General features: G+C 35.1%; 1 protein-coding gene across 1 annotated transcript in view; it reads left to right on the top strand.

The window, feature by feature from the left end:
- The window catches only part of LOC149839658 (protein RETARDED ROOT GROWTH, mitochondrial-like), a 53,971-nt gene extending 27,842 nt beyond the window's left edge, over positions 1 to 26,129 (top strand). Inside the window, exons 6-7 of the mRNA XM_090002720.1 lie at positions 25,699 to 25,813; positions 25,914 to 26,129. Coding sequence (XP_089858846.1) covers positions 25,699 to 25,813; positions 25,914 to 26,054 — 256 coding nt within the window. The 3' untranslated portion in view covers positions 26,055 to 26,129. The remainder of the gene's footprint in view (positions 1 to 25,698; positions 25,814 to 25,913) is intronic.
- The last annotated feature ends 402 nt before the right edge of the window (positions 26,130 to 26,531 follow it).

Here is a 26,531-nt window from a genome sequence, read left to right as displayed (position 1 = left end):
TCCAAAAACATGTTTTTCCTGTTGTTATCATATTCCTAGTTGTCATATAATTTGGTGCATTATCTGTAATGAATTGCACCACATTGCTTTTACTAACTTCTTTAACAATTTCTTCAAACAACTTACACAAATTTGCACTAGTTTTTTCCATATCGCTGATGTCAACGGACTTCAAAAATACTGTCCCAGATGAGTTGTTCACAAGAAAATTAATTTTCTTCCTTTTTTATCTGTCCAACCATCTGCCATAATGCTACAACCAACTTTTGACCATTCATTTTTTAACTCTTTTAAAATTTCATGAGTACAATCTACCTCATCCTTCAAAATCCACGTGCTGATCTCGTGATAAAAAGATGGGTTGAACTCACTCATAATTTGCAATAGCTTCTACCATTGCACCAAAATATGGACTCTTGCAAAGATTAAATGATAAGGCATTTGAATAAAAAAATTTACCAATGGCACGACGTACGTTTTTTCTTTCATCTCTTTTGAAAGCATTGTTTATTGTTGTTTGTCATGCTTTTTTGTTCACAAAGAGGTCTATGAGACCACCTATGATTGTTTTTGCATCACTACATGATCTACTAGTTTCTTTGTTCAAATTATCGACTCTTGATGATCCAAAATAAACACTCCTCTCAATTTCGAAGTTGCTTTGTTCCTCCTCTTGTTGCTTTTGCTTCTGATCTCTTAGATGATTCTGAAAAAACCTTTTCACATCAGGTGAAACTGCTTCGCACGTGCTTACACCATGTTTTGTGCCAGCTAAGTGATGTTTTAACCTATAGATGCTGTTAAAATATGATGTATATATATATATCTATATATATAGATTTATGACACATACACATATATTATCATATATATGTCTATGTGTCTATCTACATATATAAATATATATATTTATTTTGTAATACCCGATAGGGGTAATTCTGTCATTTCACTTATACACGCATATCATAGATATGCTTTCTTTTCTTTTTCCCTTTTATTCTTTTTCCTTTTTACTTTTTACTTTTTCTTTTTTTTATTTATTTGAGAGGGGTCCACATAGAGTCGTTGGACCCCTCCAACGGTCATAAATATGACCGTTGGAGGGGCTCCAACGACTCTATGGGAGCCCCTCCTTGGGTCCCTTGCTGTGTATAAATAAGGGGCATGGCCCCATGTATTTCTTAAGCTTCTTATGAAGCATTTCATGAGTGAAATATATTTTTTTACCTCTTTGTGTGCTTGACCACTTTTTGTGGTTTATTTTGCCCATTAGTGGCTTCTTGTGTATGTGCGTGCTTCCGTGCTCTCTCTTGGAGATTTCGCCTCTCTCACTTGGCACTTCATTACATGGTATCAGAGCATTGGTTGAATAGGCTTCATCGGATTCTCTCTTGACAAGTAATATCTCTCCTCTCTTGTATTCAAAATTCTTTTTCTATAAATGGCCAACAAAGATGCAAAAATCGATCTCGCATTCAAATTGGATGGGACCAATTACCGCATGTGGGCGGCCGCTATGGAAAATAATCTCAAAGGTAAAAAACTTTGGGGTTACGTATGTGGAACCATTTCGGAACCACAATTGAAGCTAACTAAGTTTGAAGGAAATGAAGAAAAAGCATTGAACGAAGAAGAAAAAGAAAATGCTATTCTTGATTACTCTTCTAAAATGGAAGATTGGGAAAGTGAGCATGATAAAATCTTAGCATGGTTCATGAATAATGTCGAATTGAAGATTTGTGCAAATCTTGCAAAATTCAAGAAGGCTAATGAAGCTTGGTTTTTTATGAAAGGCATGTACACCCAAAGAGACCTTGCTAGGCATTTTTTTCTACAAGAAAAGGTAAGAGCCACCAAGCAAGGTGATATGAGTATTAGAGACTACTATAATGCTCTATCCTCTTTATGGGATGAGCTTGTTCTTCTCGAACCGCAATGGGAAGGAAGTGCTATTGCCATGAGACAAGAGCAAATGGAAAAAGAGAGGTTCTTTCAATTTATTCACGGGCTTCGTCCCGAATTTGAGCAACTTAGAGGATCTCTTCTTTATAGGGCCTCTACTCCTCTAAGTAATATTTTGGCCGACTTATGTCAAGAAGAAACCCGTTTGGCCTTGAAAAGAGATGATGAAGTTCATGCCGTGTCTAGACCCGGAAACAATGTTAGATCATATAAACCTCCATATTTTTGGAAGAATAATGATGGTGGAGGAAGAAAAATCATTTGTCACAATTGTAATAAACATTGTCATATTCGTCCGGATTGCCCTAAATTCAAAAAGAAGGTGGCTTCTGTGGGAGAAAGTCCTCCAATTATCAATGAAGATTCAAAGAAGGATGGTGACATAAAGGAGTCCATCGCTCATCTAACCAAAACTCTTCAACAATTTATAAAGATGAACTCCTCTACATCATCATCTTCACCTTCCACTTCCGGTGCCGCCATCTCCTCCTTTCCAGGTATGACTTCTTGGATTCTTGACTCGGGTGCCTCTTTCCATATGACTCCAAATGCTTCACTTTTGTCCAAACCAAGTCTCAATAAATTTAAATCATATGTATCCACCGCCGATGGAACTTCTTTAAATGTTGAGGGTATTGGAAACCTTGAGAAAATTTATGACAAAAACAAAGAATTTTTTGTTCCCAAAATCCGAATCATCCCAAAACTTAATCTAAATCTTTTTCCCGTCTCTCAAATTACCGATTTTGAATGTAATGTCTCTTTTTCACCTACCCATTGCTATGTGCAGGATCTCCGGTCCGGAAAGCGGATTGGGCAAGGCCATAGAAGAGGGGACCTTTATTATATGGTTTTTTTGTCTTTGTCATCCAAATCATTTTGTAATCATGTTCAATCTAAAGATATTGAGACTTGGCATAAGAGACTTGGACACCCTAGTATTTCCAAGTTGTACCTCTTTCCATTTTTGGAAAAATTTTGTAATACAAATACATTTACATGCAATGATTGTATTCTTGGGAAAATTCACTCACTTCCATATTCACATAGTAATTTCGTGTCAAAGAGGCCTTTTGAACTTGTGCATTCCGATGTATGGGGACCGGCACCCGTTATGTCCAAAGGGGGTTATTCTTACTATGTTTCTTTTATTGATGACTTTATTAGATATACATGGGTTTACATTATTAAGAATAAATCCGATGTCTTCAATAATTTTAAAGAATTTCACGTTCTTGTTCAAAATCAATTTCAACACAATATAGCCATATTTAGATCTGACTCTGGAGGTGAGTACATGTCTAAAGAGTTTCAAAATTATTTTAAAACAAATGGAATTTTGCACCAACGATCTTGTCCTAAAACTCCGCAACAAAATGGTCTTGCGGAAAGAAAACATAGACATTTAATCGAAACCACTAGAACTCTTCTTGTGTCTAAAAATGTTCCTAAAAACTTTTGGGCCGAAGCTCTTCTTACCGCAACATATCTTATAAATCATATGCCCTCTTCTTCTTTAAAAAATGTTTCACCTTTTGAAAAATTATTTAAAATTACTCCAGATTTTAATAGACTAAGAATCTTTGGATGCAAATGTTTGTACTTAGTAAAGGACAAGATAAATTATCACCTAAAGCTCTTGAATGTGTGTTCATTGGCTATGGTGAGAATAAAAAAGGCTATAGATGCTATGATATTCGAAACAATAAACTATATGTGTCGAGAAATGTAAACTTTATTGAAGAACAAAATGGTTTCGATATCCACACATCTAGGGAAGACATTGACTATTCTTTTCTATTTGACTTAGCTCCTAGATTTGAGTCCCCAGAGGCAATTATTTGTGATACTACTTGTGATGGCATTTTACATTATAATGATATACCATAACATGATAATGTTTCCCAAAATGAAAATCTTAATGATATAATTAGGAAATGAACATCAACCTGCTATTGACAGATACTCTCAAGACTTCTCTTTAGAACAACAATCCTCCTAGGAGATCTTCTCGTACTAATAGGCCACCACAAAAGTTTGTGTCTTATGAATCCTTTTCTCCGAATTATAGAACTTGTCTCATGTTAATACATTCGTATCATGAACCTACCTCATTCAAGGAAGCTAAAGATCATCCACATTGGATTGAAGCTATGAAAATCGAATTAGAGGCTCTTAACAAAGCCCAAACCTGGAGCATTATTCCTCAACCTTTAGGAAAAAAAGCAATTGGGTGTAGATGGGTATATAAAGTCAAAACTAAATGTGATGGGTCTCTAGAAAGATACAAAGCTCGCTTGGTTGCTAAAGGCTATGCCCAAGAATATGGGATTGATTATGAAGAAACCTTTGCTCCTGTAGCCAGAATGACTAGTGTACGAACCTTAATTGCTTTAGCCTCCATCAAGCAATGGCCGATATATCAACTTGACGTTAAAAATGCGTTCCTTAATGGAACTCTGTGTGAAGTTCTTATGGACCCCCCGTCGGGTCTTGAAATTGGGAAAGGAAATATTCTAAAATTGAACAAAGCTCTCTATGGTCTTAAACAAGCACCAAAAGCTTGGTATGATCTTTTTAGCAAAGTAGTTATTGATAATGGTTTTTTCTCATGCTACACAGATACTGCTTTGTTTGTTAAATCTTCTAATGAATACATAACAATTTTGTTGCTATATGTTAATGACATGATTATCACAGGTAATGATAAGAAAGGTATTGACCTTATTAAAAATATTCTTAAGAAAAATTTTGATATGTCTGACCTGGGTTTTCTAAGGTATTTCTTAGGAATTGAAGTTGCATACTCCCCCAAGGGGTATGTCCTATCTCAGATGAAGCTTGTCTCTGACATTATTGCTAGGTCTGGGCTGACAGATGACAAAAGGGTGGAGACTCCAGAAGTAATCAATGCCAAGATGAGAGCCAGTGATGACACTCCTTTAGCAGACCCCATGCCTTACCGTCAATTGATTGGATCTCTGACATATTTATCTATCACCAGACCCGACATTTCACATGCAGTTCATAGTGCAAGCCAGTTTCAAACTGCTCCTTCTACTGTTCACATGGCAACAATAATGAGGATTATCAGATACTTAAAAAATTCCATAACTAAGGGAGTATTCTTATCCTCTTCTTCACCTCTTACTTTACTTGCATATACTGACTCTGATTGGGGGGGTAACCTCGATGATCGTATTTCTACCACAGGTTATTGTGTGTTTCTTGGTGAGTCACTCATCTCTTGGAGGTGTAAGAAGCAGCATAAAGTCTCTCTCTCGTCTACCGAAGCAGAATATCGGGCGATGGCCACTACCACAACTAAGATTGTATGGTTAAGAAACCTGCTTAAAGATATGGATGTCTCATTCTCAACTCCTTCAAAGCTGTGTTGCGACAACAAGAGCTCTATCTATATTGCTAGCAATCACACCTTTCATGAACGAACAAAGCACATTGAGATGAACTGTCATTATGTTCGTGATGAGTTCTTACGGGGCACCATTCAACTCTCATATGTTCCTACCGAATATCAGTTGGCGGACTTCTTCACCAAAGCTTTGCCATCGCCTCGCTTCTATTTCCTTCTTAGCAAACTCTCGGTGATTTCACCGTGTGTTTGAGGGGGGTGTTAAAATATGATGTATATATATATAGATTTACGACACATACACATATATATTATCATATATATGTCTATGTGTCTATCTACATATATAAATATATATATTTATTTTGTAATACCCGATAGGGGTAATTCTGTCATTTCACTTGTACACGCATATCATAGATATGCTTTCTTTTCTTTTTCCCTTTTATTCTTTTTCCTTTTTCCTTTTTAGTTTTTCTTTTTTTTATTTATTTGAGAGGGGTCCACATAGAGTCGTTGGACCCCTCCAATGGTCATAAATATGACCGTTGGAGGGGCTCCAACAACTCTATGGGAGCCCCTCCTTGGGTCCCTTGCTGTGTATAAATAAGGGGCATGGCCCCATGTATTTCTTAAGCTTCTTATGAAGCATTTCATGAGTGAAATATATTTTTTTACCTCTTTGTGTGCTTGACCACTTTTTGTGGTTTATTTTGCCCATTAGTGGTTTCTTGTGTATGTGCGTGCTTCCGTGCTCTCTCTTGGAGATTTCGCCTCTCTCACTTGGCACTTCATTACAGATGCCTCCTGTAGTCTCTTTATGACAGTAATTGTAAATTACATGTCCTACGAGTTTGGGATCTTTAGTGAGATTTGAAACTTTAGCTCCATGATCTCATCCTACATATTTTTTCATTGTTCAACTGCAAAAATGCATATAAGAAAATATATATTAACACAAAAATTTACAAAAAAAGTTAAAAAAAAACTAAGACTGCTTTATATAATCCAATGAATTTAGATTCATATTCAATAAGAATCAACATATATAACTTGGAAACTAAGAAGATACAACTTCTTTTCTCCAAATCTCTACTACAAAAATAATAAAATTTTCCAAGCCATACAAGATTTATACAATCTCAATATTGTACTTGCCAAACAATTCAAAGAGTATCAGGTGAAGCTGGTTCCTCCTCGTGGCATTTGGTGTTTGAAGAAAGACCTCTTGCCATTCATTTTCTAAGCAAATGATACCTTTCAAGGACATGCATGAAAGAGTAGGACAACCTTAGTTTCATACAAAAAGGATGGCCTTAAGTGGGTGTATTCATTTCTTTGTTTTCCTCTTCGAAACAACAGTAAATATTAAATCATATCAGAAGTGATTCAATGATCATGGAAAAGCATCTGTTCTAAGGCATAATTTGGTTACTAAGTGGTGCCTACTCAATGAGCAGGCAGACAAGTTAAAAAGCTACTAAAGACATGACAGGCCTTAGTTGTTTGACCATGTGAATATTTCCACCAGCGAAACATGCTTAACAAGCTCCAGATATCTATAAAATCAGCAAAGCTTTATGATTTTGTTGGTTGATATGGTTTGTCTTTTCAAATTGTCAAAAATGAATGTGCTTTCTAATAGGGAAAACCAATTTGGGGCAGCAAGGTGACAGAGTTATTCAAGACAAAAAGATAGTTATTTCAGCGTCACAAACAACCCTTGTATGGTCCCACATGCAAATGTTTGCATGTCTGCCAATACAAACATGCACGCATGCACACACACGTGCACACTCACATAGACACACATACACATGCATATACATGTATGTACAATGCATTGTACAACATAAATTTTATCTATTTCATGTTGTACAACATAAATTCTGTCTATTTCATGTTGTATACCAGCCCAAAATTTAACGCTAAAGGAGATTAGAACTCAACCAAACTGCAGACTGCTATTTCGCACAGAAAAATACCAAATATATATATATATAACATGTACCTCTCTTCTTCTTCTTCTTTCTCTTCCGAAACCCAAGCTCGAGTTAGGTTGACAGACGAGACAAAGAGAGGTGGGAGAGAGATGAGTGAGAAACGAGAGAGAGACTGCGAGAGCCGAGTGAGGGATTACGAGAGAGAGAGGAGTGAGAAACGAGAGAGAGATTGCGAGAGACGAGTGAGGGACTGTGAGAGAGAGATGAGAGAGAGACTGCGAGAGATAAGAGAGGGACTGCGAGAGACGAAAGAGAGATGAGTGAATAAAAATGAAAAATTAGGGGCCCCGACCCTAATTAGGGTCGGGGGCCCTGATTTTCTAAAATCTATGTTTTGGTCAAATAAGGGCCAAAACCCTCATTTGAGCAAAAAAATGAGGCGTATACGCCTCACATTGAGGCGCATTTCGCCCTGAGGTGTACGCCTCAAGGCGTATGCCTCGAGGCTTTTACGCTTTATACCTGCACTTCAAGGCACAAAGGCCCTCGCCTTGAGGCGAGGCACATTTTTTGCGCCTTGAGGCACGTTTTTAATGCTCTCAGCCCCTACACATACATACACGTCCCTATTTATAGAGGATAAAGAGAGGAAGAAGAATAGTGAAGCATAAGATGAGGGAAGGAGTCGTCTCTTGTAAAGAATGAGAGACCTCCCAACGGCTAGAACTTGGTCCCCAACTTATATATTATATATATTAAAATATATATAATATATATTATTATATATATGTATAATGTGTATGTATAAAGATATGTACATGTATATACGTATATATTATACTATATATGTAAATATGTATATATACAAATACAATTAAACAATATATAAACATATATTTATACGTATATATACATATATAAAAAAATGATACATTAATCTTAACACTCCTCAAACTTACAGTGACTCATTGGAAGTTTGCAAATACAGACTAAGAACCCATTACATTTGACTTCATCAAGCTCTTCCATTTGTTGCTTCCTTAAAGGGTGCTCTTGGTCTTCAAACATATGCTCTGAAAAGGTCTTTAGGATTTCTATTATCATCAAGGCTTGAGAACTAGTAAATAGAGCTCACAAAATATCCCAACTGTACACATATATATCATAAAAAGATTTAAAAAAGATTACTTATATTAATTATATATTGTGGAGAGAGGACGGCCAAACACACCAAAAACACAATATATAGGAAACATTTAATAAGATTGTTTACCATTTTGAAAAATCATTAATTTTGAGAAGTCATAGTTCTTAATAAGAGAATATAAATGCATAATATCACAAGGAGAGATTATGCATAAAATATCTCAAAGATAGGTTTATAAATCATTAACCACCTTAAACATTCTTGAAAGCATGCATAATTTAAAGTTAATACACATATATCTATCACATTAATGAATCAAGGACATGAAATATGGATTTTTAAACAAACATCAATAAGTAACTCACAAAGGAGTTTAACTCATAAAATCCCATAAGAGTAAATTTTGATATAGATAAATTTTCTTTTGCGAACAAAATATTTTTACACAGCGGAAGATATAGTGATTCAAATCATTCAATGAAGACAAGACAAGAATGACAAACATAAATTAATCAACTGCTTCATTTCTAGAAGCAATGTTAACCATACAATTAATGTATATATGAATGTCATAAAAGACAAATTTGAGCCAAAAAACACAATTCAATGTTCACGATCATAAGTTCACTAGGGACAACACAAAAAGCCAACAAAGAGCATACAAAAATAAAGGATTTTATTGATAATATGTTTAGCAAAAAGCATTAGTTTATGCAAAACATGTAAAACAACCAACATGGAACAAATTTAAAATATCTTTACTCATTCAATTAAAGCATATTCAATGCACATAACAATGCATACAAATATTTCAATAACCATTTCCCATACAAGGGCAAATGAGTAGTAAAAACTTAGAAATTTTATGGATAGATTTAAAAAACTTATATAACATAATAAATGATGTTTGCAAATCTCAACAATAGTTTGACCATCACAAGCAATCACCTCACTAGACCTCCAAACTTCAAAAATTTGAGTGTATCAGCTAGTAGAACAAAAGCCCAATTACAAATGCTAGAGATCAAACAACCGTCAGTTAGAGTCAAACTATAAGTTGACAATCTAAACTAACTTAAAACGAGGTCCCCACAACTCACCCCAACAAGCATCTCTGATTCAATAATAACAAGGCCAGAGAAATTATCCAATAAATACTCACGGAAATCAATTTTCATACAAGTGAGTTTATATAAAATAACTGATTTGAAAAGACAAAGTTTCAAATCAAATCCAATAAAGGTGGATGAAAACTTAGAATGAATATAGTGCAATCATATGTACAACAATATGTCAATTGATGCAATTATATGCAATACATGATGTCTCATGATAATTTTTCACAAATTTGAACAAGCAAATGATGAACAAGGATTATGCCCAAATTAAGCAATCAACACAGAGGAGATGAAATTTTTGGAGTACCTTTCAAGAGATAATGGAATAATAAATCCATCAATCAAGGAGCATGTGCACCAAGGCATAAAGATCCAATAGAAATCAATAAAGAGATAAAAATAATAGCCTTTTAATAAGCTAAATTTAAACCACAAGTCTACCATGAGACAATTGTAGAGATTCATAAAGATCTACATATAGAAGTTTAATAACATACATAATTATCTCTAATCATGTGTCATACAAGAAATTTTATTACAATGCAGCAAGTATAAAATCTCTAAGAATCATGATATAACAAGAAAGAAACCACTAAGAATTGCAAGGGTGCACAAGTACTCAAATCAATAAATCACTAATGGACAAAAGCACATAAAGTCACTAAAGACTAAATGACAATCCTACAAGAATCTTTCAAAAATAAGTTTTAACAATGTTCAAGAGGAAGCATAAACACAAAAATCCACTAAGAGAAAGATACAACACATAATAGAGAAACACATTTAGTATTATTAAAATATGCATTCGAGTACATGATGACAAGCCATGCTTATTTTTTTGAGAAGGCAAACATTCAATAATAATCATAAAGACTACTTCAGGCATATACCAAGAATTACTTAATCCAACTTAAGTCATTAATTTAAAAATAATATTAATAAGTTATAGAGCAATATCACTCAAACATATATAGAATAACCGAATAATACATTCATATGATTGATAGAAATTAAACATGACCTAAAGAAACATCACAATATATTAGTAATCCCAAAGATAGTCCATTTATACACATTCGTTAAAGGGACATTCAAACATTTTAACATTTTGCAAAACATGAACACATAGGATTTTAAGAAAGCACATATCTTTGCAAAACATAAATTTTCACTACATATTCATAATTCAAAAACATATATTTCATATATCAAAAGACAACAATCTCTACACATGCTAATTTCAAAAGAAAATACATTTAATTTTAATATCCCTTTTAAAAACCACCTACCATACATATAAAGATAGAAAAAAAATGATACATACCGGAATGTGAAATCCTTGAATCCATGCCATTCATAAATGTGAATCTTTTTCAAGACCATGATGCCTTGCTCTGATACTATGACATGAATCCCAATGCACTCCATAGTGAACTCCAAGAACCTTATACATTTCGACTAAAACATGAGAACTACAATGAAACACAGAATATGAATGAATATCTTCATTGATAAAGAACATTAAAAAAACAAAAGAAGATTACATTTATTTCTCACTACAATACACTCAAATCACACAAAATCCTAAATCTACCCATCACTCTCTCAACTAGTTTGACTTGGTCCCCAACATATATATTATGTATATATTATACTATATACATAAATATGTATACATGTATATAAGGGTGATATACAAGATTGCACAAACTATCGTGGTATAAAACTCATGAGTCATACTATGAAACTTTGGGAGAGGGTGATTGAGTCTAGGTTGAGGAAGGTTGTCATGATATCGGAGAATCAATTTGGTTTTATGCCTGGAAGATCAACTATGGAAGCTATACATCTTCTTAGACAACTTATTGAGAGAAATAGAGAGAGGAACAAAGATTTGCATATGGTTTTTATTGATTTGGAGAAGGCATACGATAGAGTACCTAGGGACGTTCTCTGATGGACAATGATGAAGAAAGGTGTTTCTCTCAAATACATTAGTATAATTAAGGATATGTATGAAGGAGTAGTAACCAATGTCCGCACCTGTGGAGGGGTAACAACCAATTTTCCTATAATGGTTGGGTTACATCAAAGATCTGCTTTAAGCCCTTTCCTATTTGCTATAGTGATGGATGAGCTTACGAGATCAATTCAAGAAAATGTGCCGTGGTGTATGTTGTTTGCTGATGATATTGTTTTGATTGATGAGTCTAGAGTTGGGGTTAATGCTAAGTTAGAATTATGGAGACAAACATTGGAAGCAAGAGGTTTTAAGTTGAGTAAGACAGAATATATGGAATGTTGGTTTAGTAAGCAACGAAGTAGTGATGGGAGTATAGTGAAGCTTGGTGAGCAAGAAATACCGGTGACTGTTTTAAATATTTGGGATCTATCATTCAAAAGTATGGAGAAATTGATGGATATGTAAATCATAGGATAAAGGTTGGGTGGATGAAATGAAAAAGTGCAGCTGGAGTGTTGTGCGATCGTAGAATGTCATTGCGGTTGAAGGAAAAGTTTTATAGGCCGACAATTAGGCCCACTTTACTATATGGTACGGAATGTTGGGCTGCCAAGAGACATCATATTCAAAAAATGAGTGTAGCTGAGATGCGTATGCTTAGATGGATGTTTGAAAATACAATAAAAGATAAGATTCAGAACGAGGAGATACGTAAGAAGTGTTAAAATGTAAACTGTAATATATATATATATATTATTTAATATTATTATATTTTCTTTTATTATTTTCTTTTTCTATTTTTCTTTATTTTCTTTTTTAGCATCTAATTCAATAGAAACTAGATATTTGATCCAGTCAAGTTCCTGTTGGAACTTGACTGTACAAATAGCTGTTGGACTGTAGTCCAACAGCTATAATAAATGTTGTTGGACTGTAGTCCAACAACTATAATAAGAGACGTTGGACTACAGTCCAACGTCTCTTTTGGAGAGCTCAAAATGAGCTCTCCTCTCTCTTCCACTTTTTTGTATATATAGGGGTGAACCCCTTCAATGTAAATTACTATGCTTCTTAAGCATTTTGTTCATGAATAAAGTATTATTTATTTTTCAAGTGTTCTTCCTTTTATACCCTTTCAAGGGTCATGCTTGTAGTGTCTCCAATAGACACTTGTTTTTTGAGTTATTTGTGCATTTGTTGAAGACCACCATTTCATTACATGGTATCAGAGCTACGAAATCCTTAGATCTTGAAGCGCTTTCGTCTCGATTTCCGTGCCACATTTACAAAAGGTGTTTCATCACCTTGTTCTTGGCTCAAGAAGATTTGTTTGAAGAAAGGCGAACTTGTGCTAAAAAATTTTTGGTTTTGTATCCTCTCTTATTCCCTTGTCTACTCTTTTTCTTTTCTTTTTATTTTTCTCTCTCCTCCTATTTATTTCTCTCTTACCCTTGTAAAAGATGGATGACAATGATAAGATCACCATCATTCCTATGAAGCTAAATGATACTAACTATGTAATGTGGGCTTCGATTATGAAGCACCACATTTGGGGAAAAGGTTTATGGGGTATAGTGGATGGTTCCGATTTGGAACCTAAACTATCTCTTACCAAGAAAGAGGGTGATAAAGAGGTTCCTCTAACGGAAGAAGAGAAGAGTAAGGCGTTAGCCACTTATGAAAAGAAATGGAAAGAGTGGAGGATAGGGCATGCAAAAATTATGTTATGGCTCATCAATAGCATAGACATTAAAAAATGCTCTAGTCTAGCTAAGTTTGAGCATGTCGATAAGGCTTGGGAATACCTCAAAAACATGTATTCCCTTAAAGATATTGCACATGTATGCAATTTACAAGACAAAGTTCGGACAATGACTCAAAAAGATAAAACTATTCGAGAATATTATAATGAGTTGTCCGAACTTTGGGAAGAGTTGGCTCTTCTTGAGCCCAAATGGCATTGTGCCGAAGATATCGAGTTTCGCCAAAAGCAACTCGATATGGAACATTTCTATCAATTTGTGAATGGTCTAAGGCCGGAGTTTGAATCCACCAAATTGGCCCTATTACATCGTGAAAAAATTCCTTCTATTGTTGATACTATAGAAGAACTCACTATGGAAGAAAATAGACTTAGAAAAAGTACTCCAAAAGTTGATGATGACTCAGTTTTAGCTGTATCTAGACCGGGGAATCATACTCGTACTTACAAGCCGCCTCATTTTGGAAGGCAAAACAACGACTTTGATAAAAGAAAAGTTATTTGTCATCATTGTCATGAACCGGGGCACTATAGGCCTCACTGTCCAAAGTTAAAAAGAAGAGAAGAAAAAAGAGTTGCATCTGTTGAATCCGAGTCAAAATATCAAGATGCACCTGTGTCTATGGCTCAACTGATGGAAATCCTTCAACCTCTTCTCAAAGAGGTATCCTCCTCAACCGAAGCCTCAACTGGAGCGACAGTTGCATCTTTCTCCGGTCCAGGTAACTTTCCTTGGCTTTTAGATTCTGGTGCTTCTTTTCACATGACCCCAAATGTTAATAGTCTATCCGAATGTCTTAAAAATAACTCAAGTGTGTCAAAGGTTTTTACAGCCGATGGCACATCTCTTGAAGTAAAAGGAATAGAATGTTTTGAAAATCTTCAAAAATCCAAAAATTTTTTTATCCCAGAAGTTAGATATATCCCTAAACTTAATTTGAATCTCTTATCTGTCTCGCAAATATCTGATTATGGATGTAATATATCCTTCTCTTCTCATGCTTGTTGGGTGCAGGATCGCCAGTCAGGGAAGCTGATTGGGGAAGGCCATAGAGAAGGATTCTATTACATGGATTTTTTGGAATTACCCAAGAATGCATTTTGTTATAATATTCAGAAATTAGAATTGGATTTATGGCACAAAAGACTTGGCCATCCTCATATGTCTAAAATTCAATATTTTCCAAGTTTGAAAATTTTTTGTAATTCTGAAAATTTTTCTTGTAAAGACTGCATTCTTGGCAAAATGAAAAGGTTATCATTTCTTAGTAGAACTTTTGTTTCCTCACGACCACTTGAGTTAATACATTCAGATGTTTGGGGTCCCGCGCCAGTTATTTCCAAAGGTGGTTATACATATTATGTCATTTTTGTTGATGACTTTTCTAGACATACTTGGATTTATTTTCTTAAACATAAATCTGATGTCTTTGCTAACTTCCAAATATTTCATAAAATGGTTAAAAATAAGTTTCAAAATGATATTTCCGTTTTTCGCACTGATTCAGGGGAAGAGTTTATGTCCAACAAATTCAAAGACTATCTCAATTTATATGGTATTACACATCAAAGATCATGTCCACACACTCCACAGCAGAATGGCCTAGCCGAACGCAAACATCGGCACATTATGGAAACTACTAGGACATTGCTAATTGCAAATCAAGTTCCAAAAAGTTTTTGGGCTGAAGCGGTCCTAACTGCCACCTACCTCATTAATAGGATGCCATCTTCCTCATTAAAGAATACAACTCCAATAGAAAAGCTTGTTAATTTAACTCCAGATTATTCTAGATTAAGAGTCTTTGGATGCAAATGTTTTGTTTTCACCAACAAAAATGACACTTTCTCCTCGTGCAATCCTATGTGCCTTTTTAGGATATGCTGATAATAAAAAAGGCTACAGGTGTTTCGATTTTCAAAATGACAAATTATATGTGTCAAGAAATGTATCTTTTTTGGAAAAAGAAAGCTTCTTTGAATTTGAAAAATCCAAGGATGCCACTGAATACTCGTTTTTAATTGATCCAACTTCAAAATCCAATGAATGTGATGTTGGATGTGACCTTGACAATGATCAAAGTCCTATTGTTGTTGAAAATGATGATAATGAAGAGCAAATCCATAGGGATGTTAGTCTACAATATTCAAGACGTAGAGAACAAAATCTTCCATGTGCATTACAAAAATACTCTGAAGTCTCACCTAGAAGAACGTCTAGAATCTCTAGACCTCCAGAAAAATTTGTGTCTTATGAATCTTTTTCACCCATGTATAGGGCCGCCATTACATTAATACAATCATATGTTGAACCATCATCCTATTATCAAGCCAAAAATCATATAGAATGGATAGAAGCCATGAAAATAGAATTGGATGCACTAGAAAAGGCCAATACTTGGACGATCCAAGATATCCCTCCAGGTAAGAAACCTATAGGCTGTAGGTGGGTATACAAAGTCAAAACCAAAAGTGATGGGACCCTGGAAAGATATAAGGCCCGTTTAGTAGCAAAAGGATATGCCCAAGAGTATGGCATCGATTATGAAGAAACATTTGCTCATGTGGCACGTATGACCATTGTTAGAACTTTAATAGCCTTGGCCTTCATTAGAACATGACCTATCTTTCAATTAGATGTCAAAAATGCTTTCTTGAATGAGAATCTCGTTGAAGAAGTATACATGGAAGCCCCACCTGGTATTAGTATCCCTAAGGGTAAAGCTCTTCGTCTAGAAAAAGCTCTTTATGGTCTTAAACAGGCTCCAAAAGTCTGGTATGACCGATTTAGTCATGTTATGCTTGATATTGGTTTTCAACCTTGTTTAACTGACACTGCTTTGTTTGTTAAGAAATCTGATACAGGCATCATTATTCTTCTTCTCTATGTGGACGATATGATCATCACCGGAGGCGACAAACAAGGAGTTGCAAATATCAAATCTCTTCTTAAAACTCACTTTGAAATGACTGACTTAGGTTTATTAAGATATTTTTTAGGCATTGAAGTTGCTTATTCCCCTCGGGGGTATTTGATATCTCAATCTAAATTTGCTCTTGATATCGTTTCCAGGTCTGGAATTACAGATGATAAGAAAGTAGACACTCCAGAAGTTGTCAATGTTAAAATGAAAATTGATGATGAAGAACTTCTTGATGATCCTACTCCTTATAGACAGCTTGTTGGAGCTCTTTCTTATCTTTTCATTAGTAGGCCAGATATAACTCATGCGGTTCATACAGCCAGTCAGTTTCAGCATGCTCCCACTTCCGTGCATATGAGAGCAATTTTGCGTATTATTAGATACTTAAAATCCTCTCTTTCACGAGGATTCTTCTTGTCTGCTTCATCTTCATTAAATTTAATTGCATATACTGATGCTGACTGGGGAGGTGATCCCAATAATAGACATTCAACTACTGGTTTGTGTGTGTTCCTAGGTGAAGCCTTAATTTCGTGGAGGTGCAAGAAGCAGCAGAAAGTCTCTCTTTCCTCCACCGAAGCTAAATACAGAGCCATGACAACCACCACTATGGAGGTTGTTTGGCTCAGACGATTGCTAGCGGATATGGGAGCTAAAGCAACGCAAGCTTCAAAGATGTGCTGTGACAACAAAAGTGCGATCTACATTGCAAGCAACCGGACATTCCATGAGCGCACTAAACACATTGAGATGGACTGTCACTATGTCAGAGAGGAATACTTACATGGAACCATTGATCTGCCATATGTTACATCAAAATATCAATTAGCAGACTTCTTCACCAAGCCTCTCGCTGCTCCCAGATTTCTCGCTCATTGTACCGTAAGTTTGAGGGGGAGTGTTAAAATGTAAACTGTAATATATATATATACTATTTAATATTATTATATTTTCTTTTATTATTTTCTTTTTCGATTTTTTTTATTTTCTTTTTTAGCATCTAGTTTAATAGAAACTAGATATTTGATCCAGTCAAGTTCCTGTTGGAACTTGACTGTGCAAATAGCTGTTGGACTGTAGTCCAACAGCTATAATAAATGTTGTTGGATTGTAGTCCAACAACTATAATAAGAGACGTTGGACTACAGTCCAACGTCTCTTTTGGAGAGCTCAAAATGAGCTCTCCTCTCTCTTCCACATTTTTTGTATATATAGGGGTGAACCCCTTCAATGTAAATTACTATGCTTCTTAAGCATTTTGTTTATGAATAAAGTATTATTTATTTTTCAAGTGTTCTTGCTTTTATACCCTTTCAAGGGTCATGCTTGTAGTGTCTCCAATAGACACTTGTTTGTGAGTTATTCGTGCATTTGTTGAAGACCATCATTTCATTACAAGGTAGGCGTTGCACCCATTGAAAATAAGATGAGAGAGAATCGTTTACAGTGGTTGGGACATATTCGGCGAAGGCCTAATGATGCTCCAGTTAGAAGGATGGAGAAATGGGAAAATATATTAGTTAAAAGAGGTCGGGGTAGGCCTAGGAAGACTTGGATGGAGATGATAGGAAAGGATATGAATTCTTTGAACCTCACCGAGGACATGGCATTTGATAGAAATGATTGAAGGAGAAGGATTCATGTGGAAGACCCAGAATGATTTTCTTTGTTGGTTCATATTGCCGACCCCAATTGTTTTGGGATGAAGGCGTAGTTGTTGTTGTTGTTGTATATATGTATATATATATATATATAATTAAACAATATATATATATATATATATAATGATACATTAATCTTAACACAGATGTCTTCATATTTATCATTAGTTTGCAAGCCCAACTTATGATTATGCTCTATAAGACTATCTGTGTAATATTGCGTATTTTCACACTTAGTTAAATTTGAGATTTTTGAAAATTTGACTAAGTATAGAAGAAAAATCGGCAGATTCTCGATTTTAGGCCGATGCTTTGGAGTCTGGGCTTGGCCAAGGTCTCATTGTCAAAGCCTAAATGAGCCACTCAAAATGTGAGAAAAAGATTTATTTTTTACTTTTAAATTGAAGCGAAATTCGAACCAAATTCGGGTTATTTTTGGGCGAATTTTGGAAGAAAAATTCGAGTTATATATCGTTAGATGCGTCTCGAAATTCTGAGCGTAACGATATTTTATTTTCCTTGATTCGGGTTATGGTTGCCCCCAAAACTCGCATTTTTTTTAAAATTGAGCTGTTTGTTGGTTGAGATCTGGGTTTGTATCGGACCGGATCTGATGGATTTGATCCAAGTTAATATGGATTTGGACTCTATTCAAGACCCAAATTAATCTGGATTTGATCCATCCCAAAACTTATTTGGATTTTTGGAGATGGATTTGGATCTTGGATCCAATCCAGATCCAAATTCATGCCCAATGGTTTTTTCAACTTTAAATTCATTAGAAACCTTTAAATTAGAGTTAATTAATGTTAAGAAGCCTCTCAAGTTAATTTGGTAATTTTTGGAAGCTTTTAGAAATTTATTTATTATTTAATATTAATTAATTAATTTAATTCCAAAAATTTAATTTGACATTTGTTTAATACTCTTAGTAGAGCCCTTAAATACACTTAGAAGCATCTAAGAAGGTTTAAGAAACATAGAGTTCCAAATGAAATAAAACTTTGAAAAAGTCAACTTGGAGAGTTTCAAAATTTTCGAAACTCTAAGAAAGAAGAGAGTTCCAGCTGGGGTTGCACTCTCTTTTCCAGCCCATCTAGAGCTTTATAAATAAGTCAAAAAAAAGGGAAAGAAAGAAAAAGAAAAAGAGAGAAAGAGAGAGAAAGAAAGAAAAAGAGAGGAAAAGAGAGGAAGAAGAAGCGAGCTTCTTCCCCGATCATCCGTCGTTTCCACAATTAAATCCATATTCCTTTTCGATCTACATGTAAGGTACGGGTCTTTCTCTTGTTTCGAATGAGAAAAAAAACATAGATATGATTTCCATGTAAATATTTTAGTAAAAATCTATGGGAAAAGAGTAAACCTGGATATTTACTCCAATATGGGGTTTATGTTTCTCTTTTTTGGGGTTTATTTTGGAAAAAATACATGTATTAATGCTTGTATTTGTGGAACTCTATTTCGGGACAGATTTGCCATGTTTGCAACATGCGCAAATATGTTCCAGATTTAGTATAGGTAAAATCTTGAAACTGGATGCAAAATAATAATAATAATAATAATAATAATAATAATAATAATAATAATAATAATAAATAATCATGTGCATGCATACCAAATTGAATGTCTACATGAGCATGGTTTATTGGGTTATGGATTTATGCAAATCTAAATGTATTCTCGATAATAAATAAGTATATAGATGCATACTTGAAAAATGAGTTTGTTTCTACGTACAAATTGGTGTGAACATGTATATCTATGCATACATGAGATGAAAATTTCATATGCAAGCAGTCTGAATTTGATTACGCATATGCATGCATCATCAAACCTAAATAGATGTGTTTTTGCAGGTTCATAATGTTTTTTTATACCTATCTTTGTGTTGGCCTCGGTGGTGGCCCAACCGAGTGGGCTTGGTTGGGCAAAAGCCCAATCCCCGCCATGCCCAGACAGTCGGCTAGGCAAGGGATAGGTCTGGCAGCACTTGACAGACCTTGCTAGGGCCCAACCGTTTGGCTGGGCAGGTATTTCTTAAAAAATAAAAAAATCTTTTAAATAAGTTCTTGGTGGGTTGGTTGGCCTGACTTGCCAGACCCCACCAGTTTCGGCTGGGGTTTGATCAGACCAAACCTGGCCTAGTGTTGGCTGGCAGCCTGGTAGCCCAGTCGAGTGGCTCGGCTGGGGTCCTATTTGGCCCAGCCCAACCCAGCCATTCGGCTGGACTGATATACTCCCCTTCGCATGTGGATGTGCGAACTTGTGTTATTAATTCTATATGTTGAATTACAAATTAAAATAGATGAATTAATAACAAGATTAAAAGAAATTAAAGAATAGTGTAATCTACATTTCCTTGATGTCCCTTCTATAGTGTGGAAATCTTGGACATTGCGGTTTTGGAGAACCATGAGGATACTAAAACTCTGTGTACGTTGTTGTTCCCCCTAAATCCGATAGTGAGGTTCCTCTCCTGGTCACGGTTTTAGGAAGAATCTGTCACTTTGTCTGGGGGTGGTGTGTAAACACAACTGTTGTTTTGGTATCCCAAGAAAGTGACACTTGTGGATTTGGATGTCCCTATTATCTCCGACATTAGATTTTGATGTCTAATGTTCCAAAGGTTGTTTCGGTCGAGGGCTAAGTTTTAAACATGGTAATAAAATACAAATTGTGTGCTAAGCTACCCTGGGAACCTAACTTGACCTCGAAGATTTTTACCCGTTTGGAGTATCTGCGGGCAACGGTAATTAAAAAGATGAACTTAAATTGTGTGCATTTAAAAGAGACATGCATATGAAAAGAAAACTCTAATAAAAGATAATAATTTATTTATGCATTGAAATGAAATCATGCATATTCCTGCTATGCATTAGATCATGCATATTTACTTGTTCCCTTAATTTTGATATATTGGTGAATGCATGATGTTTGTTCCCTAATGCATGTAAAATATCTTTAATGCTTAAATTGTGGTCCCTATTGATAGTAATTGTTTTCTCTTGTTTTGCAATTGTTCTCTATTGCAATAATAGTTAATTGAGTTGTGAATTTGTTATAATTGTATCTCTCTAAAATAATGCATGAATCTTATTTGTGTTCTTTTTATTTATTTGTTTTATTAGAGGGATTCGTACACAAAATTCTTTGAATTTTGATACTCCTACTATTGTGTTTTTCGCGGCCTCAAATGCCTAGTGATGTGACTTGCTTTTGAGAGGAGTCACGAGGGGACTACATGATTGCTTGACAGATACATTTAGACAGCGTGACTCTTCTTTCTACTTTATTTATATTATTTGTTCATGTCTCAGACTATATGCACTTTAATAAATAAAGTTTGGGTTTTGTTTGAAAGATGAGTATAAGATCCCTTGTGATGGTGATTGTGTTTGAACTGTAAAGGCCTCGGGTTTCGGAGAATGTTTCTGCATTTGAAAAAAAAAATTGTCACTTTTTCATGGATATGAGTTAGGGTCGTTATAGGTTTGGTATCAAAGCCCACCATAAAATCTTATATTCTGTCATCTTTTTGTACTAAAAGTCTATGTTGTTTATTGAGCTTTGTCCAAGAATGTCAAAAAGTCGTGCCTCGTGCTCCAGAGTTGTCTCTTTCACTGGTAAGGCTATTAGATACTTTTATGAAAGTATGTGAATTTCTTATATATTCATGGTTTAATTCTTAATTTTTATTGTATAAATTAAGAAATTTTAATGTGTTTATATAATTGTATTTATTGTAAGCGTACGGGATCAATCCTAAAAGGGTAGGATCGATCAGGGTATAACTCTCTAAAAGTTTTTATGTTTTAGATGTATGTATACTTATACCTATTCAGTATATTCTGATTTCGTGGATGAAATTTTTTTAAGGAGGTAGGGATGTAATATCGCGTATTTTCGCACTTAGTTAAATTTGAGATTTTTGAAAATTTGGCTAAGTATAGAAGAAAAATTGGTAGATTCTCAATTTTAGGCCGATGCTTTGGAGTCTGGGCTTGGCTCAGGTCTCATTGTTAAGGCCTAAACGAGCCACTCAAAACGTGAGAAAAAGTTTTATTTTCGACTTTTAAATTCAAGCAAAATTCGAGCGAAATTCAGGTTATTTTCAGGCAAATTTTGAAAGCGAAATTTGAGTTATATATCGTTGGATGCGTTTCGAAATTATGAGCGTAACGATACTTTATTTTCCTTGATTCGGGTTACGGTTGGCCCGAAAATCACATTTTTTAAAAAATTGAGCAATTTGGCGGTTCAGATCTGGATTTGGATCGGACCGGATCTGATGAATTTAATCCAGCACAAAACTTATTTGGATTTTTTGAGATGGATTTGGATCTTGGATTCAGATCCAAATCCAAATCCAAATCCATGCTCAACGACTTTTTCAACTTTAAATTCATTAGAAACCTTTAAATTAGAGTTAATTAATGTTAAGAAGCCTCTCAAGTTAATTTAGTAATTTTTGGAAGCTTCTGAAAATTTATTTATTATTTAATATTAAATAATTAATTAATCAAGTAATTAATTTAATTCCAAAAATTTAATTTGACATTTCTTTAGGACTCTTAGTAGAGCTCTTAAATACACCTAGAAGCATCTAAGAAGGTTTAAGAAATATAGAGTTCCAAATGAAATAAAACTTTGAAAAAGTCAACTTGGAGAGTTTCAAAATTTTTGGAACTCTAAGAGAAGAGAGTTCCGGCTGGGGCTGCACTCTCTTCTCCGGCCCATCTAAAGCTCTATAAATAAGTCAAAAAAAAGGGGAAGAAAGAGAAAGAAAAAGAAAGAAAGAGAGAGAAAGAAGGAAAATGAGAGGAAAAGAGAGGAAGAGGAAGAAGAAGGGAGCTTCTTTCTCGATCATCCGTCATTTTCACCATTAAATCCATATTCCTTTTCGATCTACACGTAAGGTATGGGTCTTTCTCTTGTTTCGAATGAGAAAAAAAACATGGATATGATTTCCATGTAAGATTTTAATAAAAATCTATGGGAAAAGAGTAAACCTGGATATTTACTCCAATATGGGTTTTATGCTTCTCTTTTTCAGGGGGTTATTTTGGGAAAAATACATGTATTTAATACTTGTATTTGTGGAACCCTATTTTGGGACAGATTTGCCATGTTTGCAACATGCGCAAATCTGTTCCAGATTTAGTATAGGTAAAATCTTGAAATTGGATTCAAAATAATAATAATAATAATAAATAAGCATGTGCATGCATACCAAATTGAATGTCTACATGAGCATGGTTTATTGGGTTATGGATTTATGCAAATCTGAATGTATTCTCGATAATAAATAAGTATATAGAATCATAGATGCATACTTGAAAAATGAGTTTGTTTCTACATACAAATTGGTGTGAACATGTATATCCATGCATACATAAGAGATAAAAATTTCATATGCAAGCAGTCTGAATTTGATTACACATATGCATGCATCATCCAACCTAAATACATGTGTTTTTGCAGGTTCATAATGCTTTTTTTATACCTATCATTGTGCTATCATTGTGCTGGCCTGGATGGCGGCCCAGTCAAGTGGGCTTGGTTGGGCGAAAGCCCAGTCCCTGCCATGCCCAGCCAGTCGGCTGGGCAAGGGACAGGTCTGGCAGCACCTGACAGGTGCTGACAGACCTTGCCAGGGCCCAGCCGTTTGGCTGGGCAGGTATGTCTTAAAAAAAAATCTTTTAAATAAATTTTTGGTGGGCTGGCTGTCAGACCAGCCAAACCATGTTTGGCTGGCCTGACTTGCCAGACCCCACCAGGTTCGGCTGGGGTCTGATCAGACCAGACCAAACCCGGCCTAGTGCTGGCTGGCAGCCTGGTAGCCCAGCCGAGTGACTTGGCTGGGCAGGCTGGGGGCCTGTTGGGCTGGACTGGTATGCCCCACCCCCCTGCCAGGTTTTGCCAGGCCCTTCTAGACCTACCAGGCCCAGCTGAACCGAGTTCAGCTGGCCTGGCATACCAGGTCCAATCAATCTGGTACAGCTGGGCAGGTTCTCATTTTGAAAAAAAAAAATTAATACAGAAGAACGAAAAGTTTGTGTTCTCTTTACCAAATTTGAAAACTGGATGGTGCTCATAAAATTTGGATGTCAGCCATGTTTACATTGTTACTATGATCATGAAATGGCCCATGTGATCGATTTCTACAGTTTAGTGCATGCTTGATTTGGTGCACCATGTTATTGAAGGTTTAGTTAAATGCACTAAAATTCTAGAATTTGATCTTTTATGGGTGATGGAGTTTTTTTTAAAAGAAGAAATGAAAACAGTATGTATGATTTTAATTGATGCATGTAAATTTCCAGACTTGCTTATGATAATAGCATGACGTATCTTTTATGTGATTCAAAAATAGTTTGCGACATGACTTTCTTTATCAAGATTATTAATCTGACCAACTCATGAAGTAACTTTCTTGCCCTCATAACTATCTTTAATTTGTTAATTTTCTTTGCCCATAACCTCATATAATAGCAAATAGTTAACATGTCATTAGTGTTAACCTCTCAATGTTATTATTGGTGCTTTACCTCTAAAATACAATGTGTTTCCACCACAATTTAGAAAAGCGAACCAACATATCATCTTTGTGAGAATATTGGTCATTTAGTGCAAGCATCTGTTTTTATACCATACAATGCAAAACTTTGTTTTGCAGTGTTAAAATGTTGTTATCTTGTTTGTGCGTGAATACCAACTCTACATCATTAGTGAACCTTCTTAAATTCAATAGTCATCTGTAGTTGTTAATAAACTATAGCTACATGCTTGAGCTTTCAATAACATGGGCTATTCGATCCATTTACCAAAAGCATATAATCTAAATGTTACACAATAGGCTGCCAAAGGGCATCAAACAAAAATACTTGTGTTTATCTTGAACTATTCACATAATTGCATTGTTAATAATAAGATGGACCACATTTAAAGTTTTAACATCTCTATCATTAACCAAATATTTATGACAAGCCCTCCATTTTCTTTGACTTACTAGATAAATAACCACACATTTTTTTGGTATTTTATGCAATTAAATGATTTCATTTTCAGTTTGTGGCCTCTCGATCCATTTTTCTTTTGTTTTGGTATTTTAAATTTTATCAATTAAATTATTAATTTCAGTTTATTGCATGTACGAGATCTCTAGAGGTGCATGCTGGTTAAACCTTGGAAGCTGCCTTATCTCACCTCCCTAAATTTTATGTCTTACCTCCTCAAGTATGGATTGAGCTTTTCCACAAGATTTAAGAGGTTCCCTATGTTAGGCTGGATTGGGGATGGGTAAAAGTTCCCTATGTTAGTTTGTTTTCTTGACAATTTGGAGAAAATCATGCAGATGTTAAAAACTGTAAAGAATGAAAAAAAAGAGTCAAACCCAATATGCACTTAAAAGTCTAGCCAAATTGTTTGAAACAAATATACCAAAAAATAGCCATTGCAGTGGCTGTTGTTGTTATCATTTTTGTTATTTGAAATTAACTTGAGCAGTACATCTTGAATTGCACAACATAATAATATGATTATATTTCATGATATGATAAAGTACACTGAATTTTCTAATTAGAGTATCGTGTTGTATTGGGGGGAGGGAAAGGGGGTTGTGCACTGACATCATATCATACAATTGGATACCATTTTTGCGACATATTGTAATCATTAAAGAATATCAATATTGCCTCAGTCTTCATGTACAAGATGTGGAGAAGAGGAATTTTGGTGCCACATTGTAATTTTACAGAGGAGCAGGAACCTACTACAGATTCTTAGGTCTTATGTTTTACTAGGTTCATGCAGTTTAGATGATGCCTTTCTTTTTTTTTCCTCCAGATCAGACATTGCTTGGAAAAGTGCCAATTATGCTCAAATATGGGAGTATCTTCGGGATGAGTATGAATTAGCTCAAAGATTTGGAAGCCTGGACTTTAAACTGAAATTTGTGGAGGTAGCTTTCATCTGTATTCTGTCCTGCTTTTTTGTGTAATAAAAGGGCAGCTATGATCTTATGTTTCTTTATCTGAAATGCAATTTTTTTCCTTTTGCAGCATAATATTCGGTTTCTACAAGAAATTCTTCAGAATAGGAAATCAGATTTCTTGGAGTGGATAATAATCCTATTAATAAGTGTTGAGATACTTATCTCTCTGTATAACATAATTCGAGAGCAGCCAATAACTCCCTTATAACAGTGTGTTGCGGATTCCAGCATGGTATAACATTGTAATTTATCATGTCTTGTATTCTGTCTTTGAGATGCCAAATGCCAAGCCCATTGTTCTAGATTATCAAAGTTTGATGCTCCCCAGACCATCTTGTAGTTTTGTCTAAGTTGCCTGGGTTAGCATCCAAGCTAATCTTGTATATTTTGTCACCTCTATGTAATTTATTGTCAAGTTTTGATAGCTGTTCTTGCTTTTAGGCTCTGTTTGGGAGCCTACCGTCAGAGCACCATCGGAGAAGAGCTGAGGAATCCCCAGCATCAACTCTTGTTTGGGAGAGTGGAAAAGTAGGAAAAGATGCACTTGGGAGTGCATTGCATGTGCCAGTTCCACACTTCAGCGCCCATGAAGGTGGTAATTAGCAACTGCTGCACCAGTTGCCCTTCTGATGGAGCCTCCCACTCCTCAGTGACCTTTCCTACAGCCTTTACTGTGTTATTTATT

Source organism: Nuphar pumila, chromosome 4 (assembly GCF_984573655.1).
Source record: "Nuphar pumila chromosome 4, dmNupPumi1.hap1.1, whole genome shotgun sequence".
Classification (NCBI taxonomy): domain Eukaryota; kingdom Viridiplantae; phylum Streptophyta; class Magnoliopsida; order Nymphaeales; family Nymphaeaceae; genus Nuphar; species Nuphar pumila.
Note: the sequence above shows the minus strand (reverse complement) of the source record. Positions and strands in the feature narration are given on the sequence as shown.